Source organism: Mastigoproctus giganteus, chromosome 2 (genome assembly GCF_048544385.1).
Source record: "Mastigoproctus giganteus isolate SK-2022 chromosome 2, ASM4854438v1, whole genome shotgun sequence".
In the NCBI taxonomy this organism is placed as follows: domain Eukaryota; kingdom Metazoa; phylum Arthropoda; class Arachnida; order Uropygi; family Thelyphonidae; genus Mastigoproctus; species Mastigoproctus giganteus.
This window is the reverse complement of record NC_143576.1, coordinates 209,263,654-209,282,542: the sequence shown is the minus strand read 5'-3', so window position 1 is coordinate 209,282,542 and position 18,889 is coordinate 209,263,654. Positions and strand designations below refer to the sequence as shown.

The 18,889-nt window shown below is 36.2% G+C and overlaps 1 protein-coding gene across 1 annotated transcript in view; it reads left to right on the top strand.

Annotated features, from left to right (window-relative positions):
* Positions 1 to 18,889, top strand: part of LOC150090019 (protein fantom-like) — a 38,743-nt gene that overhangs the window by 1,115 nt on the left and 18,739 nt on the right. Inside the window, exon 2 of the mRNA XM_090390150.1 lies at positions 6,852 to 6,927. Within this exon, the coding sequence (XP_090246276.1) occupies positions 6,852 to 6,927 (76 nt within the window). The remainder of the gene's footprint in view (positions 1 to 6,851; positions 6,928 to 18,889) is intronic.

Sequence of the window (18,889 nt, the reverse complement as noted above, 5' to 3'; positions counted from 1 at the left end):
ATAAAATAACTTTTACTCTTTTATAAAATTATTGGTTTTAGCAGGATTTATTTTTTTAAAAACTAAAAGAAGCACGATTGTTGTAACATAATGCTATTTATTTAACAATTTACTATATTATAATAATCTTTTGATTTTACAATAATTACCTTGCTGGATCATAAATGTGCAGGGTCTAAATGAAGTGGGAATGAATGTAAGCAGATTTAAAATAATAAAATGAATAAATTCGATAAAAAAAAAATCTCTAAAAGAAAAGTGCACCTAACTTTTAACACATTGGGAACTGAACCATAAGTTTTCTGAATACCATTGTCTTCAATGCAAAATTGGAAGAAATTAAAGAAGACAGAAAGATACAGGTGATCAATAAATATGGACAGGTCACATGTTAGTTGCATCTAATAAAGAATGTTGTATGGTCAAGGCACCATGTGCTGGAAATATCAACTGAAATGCAAGCATTAAGTAAAAAGTTTTAATGTTGAGAGGTTTATAGGTTTCAAGTTTATTTTTAGATGGAAATTTGAGGAAAATATGGGCTTTATCTATACATAGAAACTGGCCTGAATTATTTTGGTGGACATTCAGTGCTGTCTGTGAATAACTGGGGAAAAAAAAAAGACTATTGTGGTGATGATATGCTCTCTTCTTCATAACCAATATATTTATTTATGTATTGTCAGTATATTTATGTACTGTCCTGACATTCAGTAATATAAACAGTGTTATTTAATTTGTGGATATATAGCGTATCTTTATGTTGCTGAATGTCAGGAGGACTACACATATAAATATATTGGTAGTACCTCAGTTAGCTTTAAGAAGAGAATATAACTGCATTACAGTAGTTTTCATTCCAGTTATTCAACAGAATTCAGTATCCACCCAGACTTCAGGCCATTTACCACATGAAGTCCACATTATCCTCAGACTTCTGCTTCTAATAAACTTGAACCCTATGAATCCTGCACTATTAAAACATTTTGATATGATAATTTCTTTTTAACTTATTGCTTGTGAACTGAAAATTTTGTCAACCAGAACACAGGATCATGCAGTGCTATTGAGATATGACCTATCCGTATTTATACTTTATCTGTGTTTTTCTTTCATTCCTTCTAAATTTGCATTGGAAGATGATGGCATTCCATAAATTTGTGGTTCCGTTAGTAGTGGCAAATGAAATTTGCCACTACTAACGGAACCACAGAATTTGTCTGGTTCTTCCTTGAATTCATTCTTCCACAACAACAGATGGAAGTTTGTTCCAACAATCCATATCATCCACCTGCTGGCTGAAGGCAAACTTTCACACATTTATCCTGTAACCATCATTCCTCAACTTGAATTTGTGCCTACTGATGTGTGTAGTCTCAGCAAGAAGAAGAATGCCATGAACATCTTTTGGAGTGAATGGATAGGTGAAACGGGAAGTGTTTTTTTTTGGCTGATGCTATATAAGCTTTCTTTCTTGCATCATATGCCTCTACTAATTGTAATGCTAACATTTTAGCTTATGCAACAATCCATTCAAGGCTGTAAGTGCTTCAGTCAGATCTTCCCACAGGCACCTAGTCTCCAGACTCATGCAATTTGCAGAACTGAAGCCTTTCTTGATAAGAGCACCGTTTTGTTCCCTTCTCTTCACTGATTCCAGCAGATTGAAATCCTTTGTGAAGTGAGGCCTCCAGACCTTCATCAATATCGTTAATAAATGTACAATACAATAATGATCCCAGCACTGAACTCTGGGGAACTCCACTAATAACATTAGTCCACGAAGAGCAGTGCCCATTGGTAACTGCTCTCTGTTTTCTACTACTCACCCATCCCTTTATCTGTAGCAGTCAGTTACCCTTAATGCCACAGTGCTCCTGTTTGTACAGCAGCCTTTTATGTACAACGGTATTAAAAGCCTTCCTGAAATCTAAGTATATGATTTCAAAATTATTTTTTGCATCCAGTCCCTTGGTCACTGCATTATAGTATCCAATCAGATTGGTCATATAAGACTGCCCCTTTACAAATCCATGCTGTGACTGCAATATAATTGCATTCCTGTGTAGATGTTCCTGCATTACTTCATTAACAAATGATTCCATTATTTTCCATGGAACAGATGTTAAACTAACAGGTCTGTAATTACTCATATAAACTTTTGATCCCCCTTTGTGAATTTCTAATATATTCACACATCTCCAGTCCATAGAGACCTCCCCTGAATCCAGTGATGCTCTCATAATTATGGCTAAGGGTTTGCCTACCTCCTTTGCTGCCTCCCTTAATTTAATTGGATAAATTCCATCTACCCCAGGTGCCATTTGTATGTTTAGCTTCTACAAATTCGCTTCCACTTTCCTTTCTGTTATCACAAAATCATATAGTTCCCTGTTAGAGTTTGATAAACTTCTAGCATTCCCTTCCCTAAGGAATTTCTCATGTGTGAATTAGATGCAAAATACCTATTCAATTTGTCAGCAACCTTAGCATGGTCATTAACAGTTAACCTATTGGCATCAAGTGCCCAATGTGATATCAATTCCTTCCTTGTACTATTAATATAAGAATAGAAGTTTTTGCTACTTTTCTTTGTATTCTTTTGCCAGAGACTTGTCATAATTTACCTTACCCTCCTTTGTGACTTGATTACAGACTAATTTATATCTGTCATAGGCTTTTGAATAATTTGATAATTTATATGCATCCCATGCACTTTTCTTCTGTCACACAAGTCTCATCCCTTTAGGTCTAGGCTTTGAACGGTATTTCTTAGTTGGTATGAAAAGCCTGGTAGCTTCTTTGATTACTTTCCTGAATGCTTTCCCACTGCATGGAATTTAAACACCCTCTGAGACAGTGTGATCACCCTTATGAAAGCAAAAGCCTTGCCCTTTACCTTTGGCAATAGTAATGCCTGTAATTAAATTTCACATTAGTACACTGTGATCACTGTTACCCACTGGTGGCAATGATCACAGTTTTCAGTGTTCTTTAATTCTTGGTGCCTCCATAGCCAGGTGGGAAGGAGCAGCAGTGCGTAACACACGCTTCTTGATTAGACCGCGGTTCGATCCCGTCACCACCAAATATGGAGGATGCGGAAAGGTCAGGGAATGACCACCGCATATTCCCGGAGCAATATGGCCTTAGTTGCTAATGCTCCTAAAAAAAAAACAAATCTTTAATTCTTATTTAACAAATCAAAACTTTATGCACTTTCCTTTTTGAGTATTTTTTTACACTAATTTATTAATTTTATTATTTTAAATCCACTTTTTTTTAAATTTCCTCTTCCATTTTCTGCATTTATGGTTTGGCAGGGGTATTATAAAACTAAAATGTTATTACCATTATTACATTGTTTTATTTGTTGACATTTGAGGTGTAACTCAACTTTTAATTTAAATTTATTTTATTTCCAAATATACTTTGTATGCTCATGTTGAGTAATATTTTAGAGACATTAACAAATTAGTTGTATAAATTGTAAATTGTCTTTTCTGTTACACAGAGCTGGAGGAACTAACTTAGATATAATATCTAATATATGATACACTACAAAAAAGTTTCTGAACACTTTTTTTTTTCAAAGTCCATCCAACCTTCCCAGATAAAAATAAGTAACTCAGACAAGTATATGAGGAAGGCATATAAGCCACACAAGTTAGTTGTTTTTGTTGTGGAATATAGAGAGCCGAGTTGACTGTTTTTGAGAAGGGTGTTATTGTTTATTGTTGGATATCATTTTCCTGGCTTATCAATTCATGTAATTGCTGACATCCTTCACAGTGCAAAGTCAACCATCACTGACGTTAACGAAATGAAGCATGATAGTATCACTGTTATCCATCAGTACACAGGAAGATTACAGAAGCTCATGTAGAGTGAGCTTCTGTAATTTTCTTGTCTATTATTGGACATATTTTTTATTTTGCATGCATTTTTTGCATATAGAATAAAAAAAGTGTATTGGTTGATGTGACTAGAGGGTATACTCAAAAGGGTAATATGACAGTCTTGTCAGACATCCCTGAAAAGCATCCACCAGAGTTTAAGGCATCAACAGAGGTTGAAGTCTATACAAACACACTACATACGGAGCTCCACATTCTCAGTTTTCATGGGAGAGTGATGGCATATAAACCAAACATCACCAACTGCAATTAGTGGGTCCTGCCTTTCATGGTGTAACAAATGCTGTAATTGTTCTACTGAACAGTGAAAATCAGTTCTATGGAGCGATGACTTGCTATCAGATGGACAGAGATGTTGAAAACACCTAGATAATGTCTCCTGCCAAAATGAAGTTCAGAGGAGGAGGAAGTGGGTTATGGTGTGGGCTCTGTTTTTTTTTTTTTTTTGTGGTTTGGCCTACAACCTTTGGTGGTTGTGCAGGGAACCATGAATGCCAATGCCTGCCTTAACATTTTGGACAATTCCATTCTTCCTACAATGTCGCAGTCCTTTGGCACAGATCCATGAGGATTATGCTGAGAATGGTTCATAGACATGAATGTACAAAAATTGGAATGGTCAGTGCTAATTTGAACTCTGCGGAACACCTATGAGTTGAACTGGAATTTTGGGTGTCAGACCAACACGTTCCACATAAATTGGTCACTGTTTTGCAGAAGGAATGGAGAACTATATGTGCTGTGTTCCTATCATCCATTGGTGAAAAACCTTCTTAGAAGGGTGTAGTGTGTCAGAGGACTAACGTGCTATTGAAGTGCACAGCAGTGAAGTCAGTGTGAAACTGGGTGTCTGGATAAAATTTATCTATATATATATATAAGCTAAATTAAAATAGGATATTGCCAGTAGTATGGCAAACCAGTAGAGTTAAAATGAACTGAACCAAATAAAATAACAATAACAGAAAAATATAAGGGGAGGGGTAAAGAAGAAAAGGGTAGTGTTGAAGCAACGTTCCTAAAATAATTTAGAAATTAAGCCAATTAAAAAAAAATTAGCAGCGCCCCCTAGTAAGCACCCGTTTCCGAATTATGTGAAATCTCACTAAGGTGGAAATGTAAACTAACAACATTACATGACCAAATAAACTGAAAATTAATAAAATAAAATAAAATAGACTGACCATTATGCCCCATCTCAACAGAGGATCAGAGGGAACTTGATGAAGTTTTACCCAGCCCACAAAATAATTTTGAAAATTATCTTGTTAGACAAATTAGACATCTTAGGGGCAAAATATGGAACTATAGCTATCATGACATCATTCATCTTCAAGACTGTTAAATGCTCCCCAAAATTTTGATATATACATGTGACACAGATTCAATTCTTGGGGATCACTTCTACAAAGAAATTCAAATTGTAAAAGTTCTTTTTTTTTATTGATATTCATAATTAAATATGAATTTTAAAAAAAAATATATATATATATATATTATTATATATGTATTTTAATAAAATAACTAAACTTCAGTTTAAATGCTGCAGTTTAGTTATTTTTTTAGGAAGTAACATCCATGCATCTTCATTAGCTGTTATAGAATAAAACAGTACATTAAACCAATCCTTTAATTACTTAACCTATGGAGTAATTAAAGGATTGGTTTAATGTACTGTATCTATTTATATATATAGATATAGATATATATAGATACAGTATATCTATCTATCTATCCCCACTGTGCCCCTTTGACAAAAAAGATTGAGCACCACTGATCTAAGAGATCTGTTCCAACTTAAAATTTTAAGTGCTGATTCCCATTTTTGCTTTTGTTTGTACCAAAGAGTGCTATACATTTTTTTTGTTGGCTTTGTTGTTCAGACATTAAAAGCATCCTCTTTAAAAATTATATAAAATGGAGCTTCACCTATATTTAATTAGAACCTTTGCATTCCATCCACATGCTTCTGGCATTGAATTTTCAGTTTTCTTATTTTTTTAGGGGACTCTTACCCACTTTGCCCATTTTTTGCGTTACTGACCATTTCTTGTTGTGACTGCTAATTTTAAAGTGTCTGACTCATTCTTTAATGAATGAGTTGATGGGGATGGGATGAAGTCAGAAGAAGTAAAGGAAGATGCCAGATAACATGGGCTGGTAAGATACAAAAGTGTGAGCAAAACATAATAAGGAAGGAAATTGAAGAGGAAGCTGTGCTCTCCCCCCTCACAGAAAATTGATCGCTCACTAGTCAAGTGATAAATCGTTTGTTGTAATCTAAAAAAAATGGTTTTGAAATTACAGGAGGAATTGGCTTTGGAAGAAACAGTGAGATGCTGTCACATGTAGAATTCATAGGATTAATAAGTATTTACTTTTGATTTTAAATCTGGATTTCTTAAGGCTAGCTATTAATATTAGAGGTTTAGATTTGGTTAAGATGAAGTGTGCATTTATTCATGTGGGTAAGACCTTTTAATTTCTGTTGCTTTTTTTTTTTTTTTTTTTTTCTTTGGTAGTTATTGACACATCGGCTTCTGTGGCCATAATGCACCTCCCAAGGTTTTTGCAGTACTTTGATCCAAGCTCGAGGCGGGATTCGAACCCGCGACCTTTGGGTTGCCAGGCAGGCAGTTTACCCACCCGGCTAGCCTGGTCGGCAATTTCTGTTGCGGAGCCACTGAGTTGGTTAGGCATCAATACCTAACAATCCTCATACAAGCACTGTGCTGAAGCTCCCACTTTACTGAAATTTCTTAATCATTTATCGAACTACATGTGGTATTATTAGACCTTTTCTGAATGTTTTTCTGACATTGATATTTAACAGCATTAAATAGCATATTATGCTGTTTAATTAGAAATTTTGATGAAGTCTGTTTATTTTTCTTAATTTAGTATTTTTTAATTATTAAATTGTCTGTGTTGTAGTTTTCCACATAAGTCCTGAAAACAACCCAGAAAGGCATCGATTATTAGCTGCTTTCCTGCAGTCTGAGTCAGCAAGGTGAGGTTATTATTCAGTTCTTACAGATTGTTAGGGTGACATTTCTTATTAAGCAAATTTTTTTTTTAAGTCTTAAATTACTGTATATTTTATTTTTTGTTATGATTGTATTCTCCTACAATATAGGCACCTCTGGCCTGTGTGCCATACAGATCAAGTTTCGAAATTGCGAACTGTAACATTTCAGTCTAATAAATGGATGTTTAGTCTTTATTTTCTTTCAAAGGTTAATTTTCTTGTTGTTAATCCAAATGCAATATACTTTTGTACATCTGATGTGATGTCAAATATATGGATTTTTCATTATCTGATCCAATGTTAATCTGAATAGAATTCACATATCTATAATATACAGCTCATATTGCTAACATGTGTAACATGTTCTGAAAAAATAGCACCTAGTAGAAGTGCACACTGTAACAATATTTTAATATAACTCTCAGGGATAGATTGCACAAAAGCTATAAAGGGTCATGTTTCTGTTTAATTCAATTATTTTAGTGTATTTATTGAGAAGTTCTTAAATTTTCTTATAAATTTCATTCCAACTTTAATGTTACTTTGAATTATATAAATATTTTCAAGAATAATTTAAAAAGTTAAAAATATATCTTCAGGTGTTTTAATACATACATTTCTTACTATTATCATTAACAAATTTAATATAAATTTTCAAATGAAGTTTATATGTAATGTGAAAACCACACCATCTTTAATTATGACATCTAAATGGCTTGCAAGAGCAACTGATAATTTTATGTTAGGAAAAAAAAAAAGCTAATAATGAACATTATTTGCAAGTTTGATTTCATGAGATTTATCCATGTTACCAACTTCAGTGAGATCTGCAAAAATGCGATGGTAAGTATAAGTGCTCACAAAATGTTATTTCCATGGGGGCCACATAAGTAAAAAAGTACGAGAAGCAGTGTTTTAGAAAGAATGGAAAACTTTTAGCCTTCGGAATTGAGGATGTGAATCAACAACATATGCCTATTCGTATGAGGATAATTGTGGACAAGGTACCGAGTTACCTATGTAAAGGAAGAATTCAGTGAAAGTGTTAATGAAGAAGTTTTTAATGCTAATCATGGAAGATTTGATCACTTTAAATACAATTTTGTTACAAAGAACTTTAAAAAATGAAAGAAAAGCAAATAAAACAGCCAAAAATCAGTTTTAAAAATAGAGGAAATATTTTAGGAAAAATAAGGTCACAGTATATTTCAGTCCTTGCAGAAATAAACGAGTGGCTTTTTTCATTTATTTTTAACTTAAAATACATGAATTTTATTCTAAGGAGAAAAACAATTGGTGATTCAGAAACAAATTATGTGAGGGGAAGAGAGAGGGGGGCATGATGTATGTGGAGTGAGGAGGGTGTTGAGCCACCAATTTTTTTCCTGTTTAGTAATATTTTTATACTTTATTAAAAATGATAAATGTGATTGTAAAGAATATCTGTGCTTTTTACACACACAAATAATTTTTTTTTCTCTTTTTGGAACATATCTTTTGTACAATATATGTCATATTGCAAATCAATACATATGGAGGTTCTAGGAATGTAACTACAAAGATTTCCTGTACTTACCTCCTTTTTAACTTATTTTTATCAATGCATATTACACTGTGATTGGTAAATAATGTATTAAAACTCAAAGGTTATTTTATTTCAATGAATAAAAATTTATTGAAATAAAACATACATGAGCAATATTGTTTCATTTTTGTTCGTTAATTTTTCAGTCAGAAGAGAGAGGGGACAGTCTTTTTTTGTTTTGGGCCAGCTTTTTAAAGAATGAATGTAAGGCTAGTAGCCTAGCTTGCTTTTTTTTTTTTTTTTTTCCCTCTCTCCCCTCTTCTAAAATAAATCAGTAACCACTACACTCATTACATCAGTTGATTTTTGTTTTTTTAAATGTGCAGCTTCTTTTGATGGCCAGATTAAGTCCGCAACCATTTTCACTAAAACTTTAAAAATTCCATCTTTATTTCAACATTTACTGGCTTGTTTTTTTTTTAAACACTTTTTTTTTTTACCATTTTTAGGTTTACAGTAAGGGTAGCAAGAATATTCAGCCATTTTATTGACTTAATTGTTATATTAAATTATTTTGTATAAGCAGCTTTATAGTCCTAGTCAAGCTCCTTGGTTCATTTTGAATTTAGATAGCGATTTTGAAAGTTAATACTTAGTGTCCATAGATTTTACCATTTGTAACTTTCTGCCATTGTTATTATGATATGGAATAGCGTAACGTTTAATATAAGGTAGATAGCGTAGGGTTTAATGTAAACTAGATAGTGAAATACATATTACTGATATTACTGTATTAGAAATCTGTTAGCTTAGTTTAGTGTTATCGATTAATCCAGTAAAAATTTATTAATTTTATTAAATTTCATTGTTCATTAAATTGTACTTAAATGGAATCATGACCCAGACTAGAGCAGCAAAGCAACGCTCACAGATTATCCAAAGTGCTGTGGTTCGGTGGAGATCCGAAGGGGCAATCCACCAATGCATCACAGTCTAAAAAAATGTGCGAAATGTGAAGTGTTTGCAGACCTGTCTAGAACAGGACATGATGTAGCCAAGGAGGGTCTTTGTGTGTGCTAGGTGCAGAGACTGTGAAGAAATTATGCACCAACTCAGTGTTCTGATGGGCATCTATGAGAGTTTGAGGTGTAGGGTAGATGCCCCCAAAGAAATTAATATGAAGGGTCCTCAAGCTCTCAACTGCCCAAATTAATGCCAGAGCTCACTCCTGTGCATCAGACAACACAGCAGCAATCTCAAAAGCGAAATGCGCTGTCCCACAGGAGCTACTTATTTTCGGTGATTCTATTGTCAGGGAGATGGGGAATATATTACGCAAAAAGGATAGGTGGAACAGGACCAGGGTATGTCTGCCAGGGGAAAAAGTTGATGACTTTGTAGAGCAGATATCTTTTAAGGGCACAAAAAAAAGGTGATATTATTGTACACGTTGGCACTAATGACCTTAAGAGTAAGAGATCTGTAGATTTATTTAACAAGTACAGGTAAATGTTGAAAAAAAGTCGCAAGTTTGGGTTAAATTTGAAAGTCTGCAATTCAACCCAGACATGATAGGAGGGAGTATATGATGAGAGCTTTGTCAATCCATTCGGCTCTGGAGAGATTGTGCAAGACTCATAGGATAGAACTTTTTTCAGCGTGGTCTGTGCTTGCAAACAGGAGAGGCTGCTTCTACAGGATGGGATACATTTAAAAAAAAAGGTGCAAGAATATTTGCTGTGCTATTGAGGCAGTATTAGGTGGAAAACTGCTAGCTTGGGGTGATTCACAGACTAAAAGATTAACAGCAGCCGCAGGCAGAGGCAAAAGTAATTCTTGCACTGCTTCTATTGTAATGAGCAGGTTGCTGAGGATTTCAAGAACTGCTGGGAGTCATCATGACACAAGTAAATACATGGTCTGTGTTAGGATAACTAAGAGTAAGAACAGGTGCATTATACTTGTTTGTACACCAATGCTAGAAGTATAGTAAATAAATTTGATGACTTTGAAATGCTGATCAAGATATCAGAGGCAGATATTGTTGGGATATCAGTGACATGGTGTCACACAGATATAAGCAGTGCAGAATTGGAATTTGGGCAGTACAGTGTGTACAGAAAGGATAGACAGGGTAGGAAGGGAGGAGGGGTATGCTGTTAGTTAAGAAACACAAAATGTAAGGAAGTGCATCCAGTTGATATGTGTGGCCAGTGCAATGTTAAGTCAGTTTGATGTGACATAAACACTGGGAAAGAAAAATGAGAGTAGGAGTGTGTTATAGGCCTAATGACTCTGATGAGTACAATGAACAGTTGTGCAGAGAAATAGTGGACCAGTAAATCAGAATGTCTTGTAATGGGGATTTTAACTTTCCAGATATTGACTGGAACTTGTGGGTTGGTCACTCGCACACTAGCAAGACTTTTGTGGATTTATTGGAGGATTGTTTCCTACAGCAATATGTTCAAGGGTCAATCAGAGAGAGTAATACGCTTGATCTGATTATCAGCAGTGATTATTCATGCATTAAAAATTTGTAGATAAAGGAACCACTAGGTGACAGTGATCACAGTGTACTGATGTGGGATTTACTTAAAGATGTAACTACCATCTAGGGTTAAGAGAAGGGTTCTTGTTTTCGTAAAGGTGACTACAGTGGTCTCAGGCAGTTTTAAAATTCTATACAGTGGGATTAACTGATGATGTTTAAAACAGCAAATTCTAAATGGGAAGCCTTCAAGGAATTGATCTTGGAAGCTACTAGGCTTTTCATACCAATTAAGAAATACTGTTCAAGATTTACACCTAATTGGATGTCAGATGAACTAATGAGGATCAAGTTTTTCTTCTCTCGTGTGAGAGAAGAAAAATGCATGGGATACATATAAATTATGAGGGACACAGAAGCCTATGGCAGATATAAGCTAGTCTGTAATAAAGTCACAAAGGAGGTTAGGCAAGCAAAGGCTGATTATGAGAAATCCTTGGCAAAGGATGCAAAGAAAAACAACAAACATTTCTTTACTTATGTAAACTCTGGAAGGAAGGGGATGAATCAGATTGGTCTACTTGATGTTGGTGGTTCGACTGTTGATGATCCTGCTCAGATAGCTAACAAACTGAATGAGTATTTTGAATTCTGTAAAGCAGGGGAGGGCAGAAGTTTACCAAACTCCAACAAGGAGCTAAATGATTTTGTAATAACGGAGAGCAAAGTGGAAGCGAAATTGTTGAAGTTAAACATAAACATAAAAAAGGCACCTGGAGCAGATGGAATCTATCCAGTTATATTGAAGAAGACAGCAAGTGAAGTTAGCAAACCCGTAGCTATAATTATGAAAGCATCCTTAGATTCAGGGAAGGTCCCATGGATGGGAGATGCGCAAATGTTTCCCCAATTCACAAAGGATGTTCAAAGGATGACACAAATAATTATAGACCTGTTAGTTTAACTTCTGTTCTGGGGAAAATAATGGGATCACTGGTTAAAAAAAGTGATGCTGGATCACCTAGACAAGACTGCAGTAATAGTTCAGACACAGCATGGGAAGTCTTGTCTGACCAATTTGATTGGATACTACGATGTGGTCTCAAAGAAACTGGATGCAAAAATTAATTTTGATATCATATACTTGGATTTCATGAAAGCTTTTGATACTGCTGCACATGGAAGACTACTTTAGAAATTGGAGCAGTGTGGATTAAGGGAAAGTTGCTGCAATGGATAAATGGATGGTTGAGTGGGAGAAGGCAGAGAGTGGTAATAAATGGACACTGCTCTATGTGGGCTAATGTTATTAGTGGAGTCCCCAGGGTTCCGAGATGGGCCCATTCTTTTTTTGCATATTTTTGATCAATGATATTGTAAAGGTATATCAAGCTTAATGTCCAAGTTTGCAGATGATACAAAGGTTGGTAGGGTTGCTAATGACACTAAAGACAGTATGCTACTGCAACAGGATCTGGAAAAGTTAGGCAGATGGGCTGAGAAATGACAACTAAAGTTTAACATTGACAACTGCAAAGTATTGCATATGGGTAGAAGTAACTCAAGAGAAACATACCAACTTTGTGGTACTACACTCAGAGAGGTGGAGAATGAAAAAGACATGGGAGTAATTGTGCAGTCAGATATGAAGTTCTCTGAGCAGTGAAGATGGGCTGCCAGAGCAGGTCATGGAGTTTTGTCAATGATATATAGGAATTTTGCTAGCAGAGGCAAGGAGGTTATTATCCCTTTGTATAGGGCAAAGTCAGGCCACACCTTGAGTACTGCGTACTGTCTGTAGATTTCAGTTTAGGAGGGATGTAGAGTTGCTATAATGAGTGCAAAGAAAGGCAACAAGATTAGTGAGGGTAACAAAAGGGTGTGCTTCCAAAGAAAAGCTTAATTCCTGCAAGTTGCAGCATCTGGAGACTAGGCACCTGCGAGGGTATTTGAATGAGGTGTATAAGGCCTTCAGTGGTTTGAGCAGGCTCAACACTAATGGATTACTTCCGCTTGCTCAGATTAAGAACCTGAGGGGGCATAGATTCGAATTGAGCTAAGACAGTTGTAGAATGGATGTGCGGAAGTTTGCCTTTAACCATCAGGTTGTTGATTGCTAGCACAGACTTCCATCGGTTGTTGTAGAAATTAATAGCTTAAATAAATTTAAGGCTGAACCAAAAAACATTTGGAGTGGACGGATGAGTGAAATGGCAAGGTTTTTTCTTTTTACTCTTTTTTTTTTCCTTGGTTGATGCTATATAAGCTTGCTTTCTTTTAGCATTAGCATTAGTAGAGGCTATATGATGCAAGAAAGCAAGCTTATGCAGCATCAGCCAAAAAAAAAAAAAAAAAAACCGCTCACATTTCTTCACTCCAATTCCAAATGCCTGTTAATATTTGTTGTTGTTGTTGTTATTTGGTTTTTAGGAGCATTAGCAACTAAGGCCATATTGCTCCGGGATATGCGGTGGTCATTCCCTGAATGACCTTTCCGCATCCTCCGTATTTGGTGGTGACGGGCTCGAACCCCGGTCTAATCAAGAAGCGTGTGCTATGCACTGCTGCTCCTTCCCACCTGGCTACGGAGGCGCCCTTAATATTTGTATTTCTGAGCCCAAAGCAGATTCCATCATTGAATATTTATAAGCATTGAGAAATTGATTAAAGATAATCGATCTTTTGTAGGTGAACGGGTGATAGCTGTTATAATGCAGAGACATACCAGTGTTTGTAGGTTTATGATAGATGTTAAATTGGATTTTATTCGTGTCCCGAGTAAGCGTGAAATTTAGAAAATTTAATGACTTAGTATCCGTATTCTCCCTCTCCAATGTAAATTTGAGTCTAGAATGAATATTATTAAACGAATGTAAAATGTCTTGGATAGTGCTACTATTGGTAATGACCAGAACATCGTCTAAATACCTCCCATAGTATGTGAGATACGGGGTAGAAAAGGCGTCAATGTATACGTTCAATCTTTGAGAGATAGATTTCTGACATCAGGCCGCTCAGGCTTAATCCCTTTGGCAGACCAAAAATTTGTTTGTATACTTTGTCTCGAAAGGTGATATAGTTGGCTTCAACTAAGAGTTGAATTAAGTGAAAAATTTCCTTAATAGGAAGCTTTGTATAATTAATCGGTTTCGAGTTATTAAACATATCCCAAAGAATATCTAATGTGTATTCAACGTATACATTCGTATATAACAAGGTAATTTCTAGTGTGAATAAATTATCATTGGATTTATAGGATTAAGCCTGAGTGGCCTACAATCGGAGATCTATCTCTCAACGATTGAACATATACATTTGATGCCTTTTCTACCCCATATCACATACTGTGGGAGGTATTTAGACGATGTTCTAGTCATTACCAATAGTAGCACTATCCAAGACATTTTACATTCGTTTAATAATATTCATTCTAGACTCAAATTTACATCGAAATTAAATTACACAAGAATTCTGTTAATGTTCGCCGGCCATATCTAATCTCTGACTCGTGGTCCTTTACGTGCATGTGCAAAGACAAATAATCCCTATTTAAGTTCCATGCTCACCCCTATTCGGCAATTTTCATTCCTGTGATCACGACATATGGTCGAAAAGCATTGTCAGCTTCAGGAAGGAAAATCGTTTTGCATTTTGTTTTTTCATTAAATTAATTTTTTACTTAATTTTTAATTGCATTCATTTGATTTTTAATTGTGTTTATATGATTTTTAATTATTGTTAATTATTTCTTACTGTAACGTAAGATTTTTGATTTTTTTTTTTTTTTTTAATTGTTTTCGTTTTAATTTCTGGAGAGTATCATATTGAGGTAAACTTCTCTTATTCTTTTACAAATACAATTCTTATATATACATTAGCATTAGTAGAAGCGTATGATGCAAGAGAGCAATGTTATATAGCATCATCCAAAAAAAAAAAAAAAAAACACCTTCCCATTTCACCCATCCATTCACTCCAAATGCTTGTCTAGTTTTGCCATGAACTAATTTAAGTTTTCGACCTCCACTATGACAAATAGAAGTCTGCTCCAACTATCAACCACCCACTGGCCGAAGGAAAATTTCTACACATCTGTTCTGCAATTCTTTCCTCAATTTGAATTTATGTCCCCTCAGGTAAGTAATCTGAGTAAGAGGAAGAATCCCATCAGCATTGAGCTTGCTCAAACCATTCAAAACCTTATAAACCTCAATTACATCACCAAGCAGGTGCCTAATCTCCAGATGCTGAATATTTGCAGAACTTAAACGTTTCTTGGTAAGAGAAACCCTTTGTTCAACTCACCAGTCTCACTGCCCTTCTCTGTACTCACTGACTTATACAAGGGGATAATCACCTCTTATTTTCTAGCAAAATTTCTGTATATCACTGACAAGACACTATGAGCTACTCTTGCAGCCTGTCTGCACTGCTCAAAAAACTTCATATCTGACTGCACAATTACCCTCAGGTCCTTTTCATTCTCTGCTACCCTGAGTATAGTACCACACAATTGGTATGTTACTCTGGAGTTACTGCTACCCATATGCAGTACTTTACATTTAGCATTAGTTGAGACACATGATGCAAGAAAGCAAGCTTATATAGAATCAGCCAAAAAAAAACCTTGCCATTTTACCCATCTGCCCACTCCAAATGTTTGTTTGGTTCAGCCTTAAATTTATTTAAGCTATCAACTTCCACAACAATAGATGGAAGTCTGTTCCAGCAATCAACTACCTGCTGGCTAAAGGCAAACTTCCATACATCTATTCTACAACTGTCTTTCCTCAATTTGAATCTGTGTCCCCTCAGGTTCTTAATCTGAGCAAGCAGAAGTATTCCATCTGTGTTGAGCCTGCTCAAACCATTCAAGGCCTTATACACCTTAATCAGATACTCTCGCAAGTGCCTAGTCTCCAGATGCTGCAACTTGCAGAACTTAAGCTTTTCTTTGTAAGCGCACCCCTTTGTTCCTCTCACCAATCTTGTTACCTTTCTTTGTACTCATTCTAGCAACTCTACATCCCTCCTAAACTGAGAACTCCAGACAGTACGCAGTACTCAAGGTGACTTTGCTTTATACAAAGGGATAATAACCTCCTTGTCTCTGCCAGCAAAATTCCTGTATATCATTGACAAAACTCCATGACCTGCTCTGGTAGCCCATCTGCACTGCTCAGAGAACTTCATATCTGACTGCACAATTACTCCCATGTCTTTTTCATTCTCCACCTCCCTGAGTGCAGTACCACAAAGTTGGTACGTTTCTTTTGAGTTACTTCTACCCATATGCAGTACTTTGCAGTTGTCAATGTTAAACTTTAGTTACCACTTCTCAGCCCTCTGCCTAACTTTTCTAGATCCTGTTGCAGTAGCATACTGTCTTTAGTATCATTAACAACCCTGCCAACCTTTGTATCATCTGCAAACTTGGACATTAAGCCTGATATACCTTCATCAATATCATTGACAAATACACAAAAAAAGAATGGGCACCAAACCCTGAAGGACTCCACTAATAACATTATATGTATATATCCAAATATTATTTTATTCAGAATGAATCTCATTTTTATGTTATTGTTGTTCCAAAAGGGACTAGCATCAGCACCTATGCAGCCTTCATACTATTCCATATGTTGTGCGAGTCTCATCAACTAAGAAATGCTGTTCCATTTTTAGACCTAAATGGCTGTCTGATGAACTGATGACACTGGCAGAGGAAAAAAATGCATGGATGCATATAAATTAACAGGCGACACAGACACCTATGGTACATATCAAAAACTTTCAGGGAGCTAAGTGATTTTGTGATAATGGAAAGGAAAGTGGAGGAGAAACTGTTCAAACTTAACATAAAAAGACACCTGGGGTTGATGGGATGTGTCCAATTATATTGAGGGAATGTTTATCCTCAACAATTTCTCCTCCACTTTCCTCTCAGTTATTACAAAATCATCCAGCTCACTGCCAATGTTTACTTTACCTACGTCATTCTCCTTCCTGAATAACTCCTCATGTGTGAATGTAAATGCAAAATACTCGTTTAGATTGTTAGCCACCTGAGCAGGATCCTCAACTGTTGAACCATCAACATCCAGTGGACCAATCTGATTCATCCCTTTCCTTCTTGAGTTTAAATAGGTAAAGAACTCTTTTCTGTTTTTCTTTGCATCCTTTGCCAAGGATTTCTCATAATCTGCCTTTGCCTGCCTAATCTCCTTTGTGACTTGGTTACAGACCAACTAGGCGTCTCCGTAGCCAGGTGGGAAGGAGCAGCAGTGCGTAGCACACGCTTCTTGATTAGACCGGGGTTCGAGCCCGTCACCACCAAATACGGATGATGCGGAAAGGTCAGGGAATGACCACCGCATATCCCGGAGCAATATGGCCTTAGTTGCTAATGCTCCTAAAAACCAAATAACAAACAAACAAACAACAGACCAACTTATATCTATCATAGGCTTCCATGTCACCCATTAATTTGTATGTATCCCATGCATTTTTTCTTCTCTGCCATATGTCTCATTAGTTCATCTGACAACCATTTAGGCCTGAACCTTGAACAATATTTCTTGGTTGGTATGTAAAGCCTGGTAGCTTCCAAGATTAGTTCCTTGAATGCTTCCCATTTTGAATTTGCTGTTGGTAACATCATCAGTTGGTCCCACTGTATAGAACTCAAATACTGTCTCAGACTATCATAGTCGCCTTTACGAAAGCAAAAACCCTTCCCTTTACCTCTGATGGTAGTTACCTCCTTGAGTAAATCCCACTTCAGCACACTGTGATCACTGCCACCTAGTGGTTCCTTTATCTGCAGATTCTTAATGCATGAAGAATCACTACTGATAATCAGATCAAGAGTATTACTCCCTCTAGTTGCCTCCCAAACATGCTGGTGTAGAAAACAATCATCCAATAAATCCACAAAAGCTTTGCTAGTGTGTGAGTGACCAACCCACAAATTCCAGTTAATATCTGGGAAATTAAAATCCCCCATTATAAGACTCTCTGATTTACTGGCCCATTCTATTTCCCTGTACAGTATCTTATTATACTCATCAGAGTCATTAGGCCTATAGCACGCTCCTACTCTCAATTTTGATTTACCTCTGCTTATGTCACACCAAACTGACTCGACACTGCACTGTCCATCGATGTCGACTGGCTTCACTTCCTTGGATTTTATGTGTTTTTTAACTAATAGCATAACCCCTCCTCCCTTCCTATCCTGTCTATCCTTTCTGTAGACGTTGTACTCCCCAAATTCCAGTTCTGCATTCCTTATATCTGTGTGACACCATGTCTCTGATATCCCAACAATATCTGCCTTTGATGTTTTGAGCAATACCTCAAATTCATCAAATTTATTTACTAAACTCCTAGCATTGGTGTACACGCAAGTATACATGCACCTGTTTCTATTCTTAGCTACCCTAACACAACCCATGTGTTTACTTGTACCGCAATGACTCCCAGCAGTCTCTGAAATATCCTGCATCTTGTTTTTCAGGCTTCTGCTCATTCCAGTAGAAGCAGTGCAAGAATCTCTTTTACCTCTGCCAGTGGCTACTGTTAATCTATTCGTCTTTGTCTCCCCCCAAGCTAGCAGCTTTCCGACCCACCTAACACTGCCTCGATAGCATCAGCAAATATTCTTGCACCCTTTCTATTTAAGTGTATCCCATCCCTGTAGAAGCAATCTCTCCTGTTAACAGGTACAGTCCAGGCTGAAAAAAATTCTACCCCTTGAGCCTTGCACAACCTTTCCAGGGCCGAATTGATTGACAAGGCTCTCATCATATACTCCCTCCTATCGTGTCTGGGCAGAATTGCAGACACTTTCAAATTCTACCCTATTTCACGGCTTTTTTTCAACAGTGACCTGTACTTGTTAAGTAATTCCGCCGGTCTCCTACTCT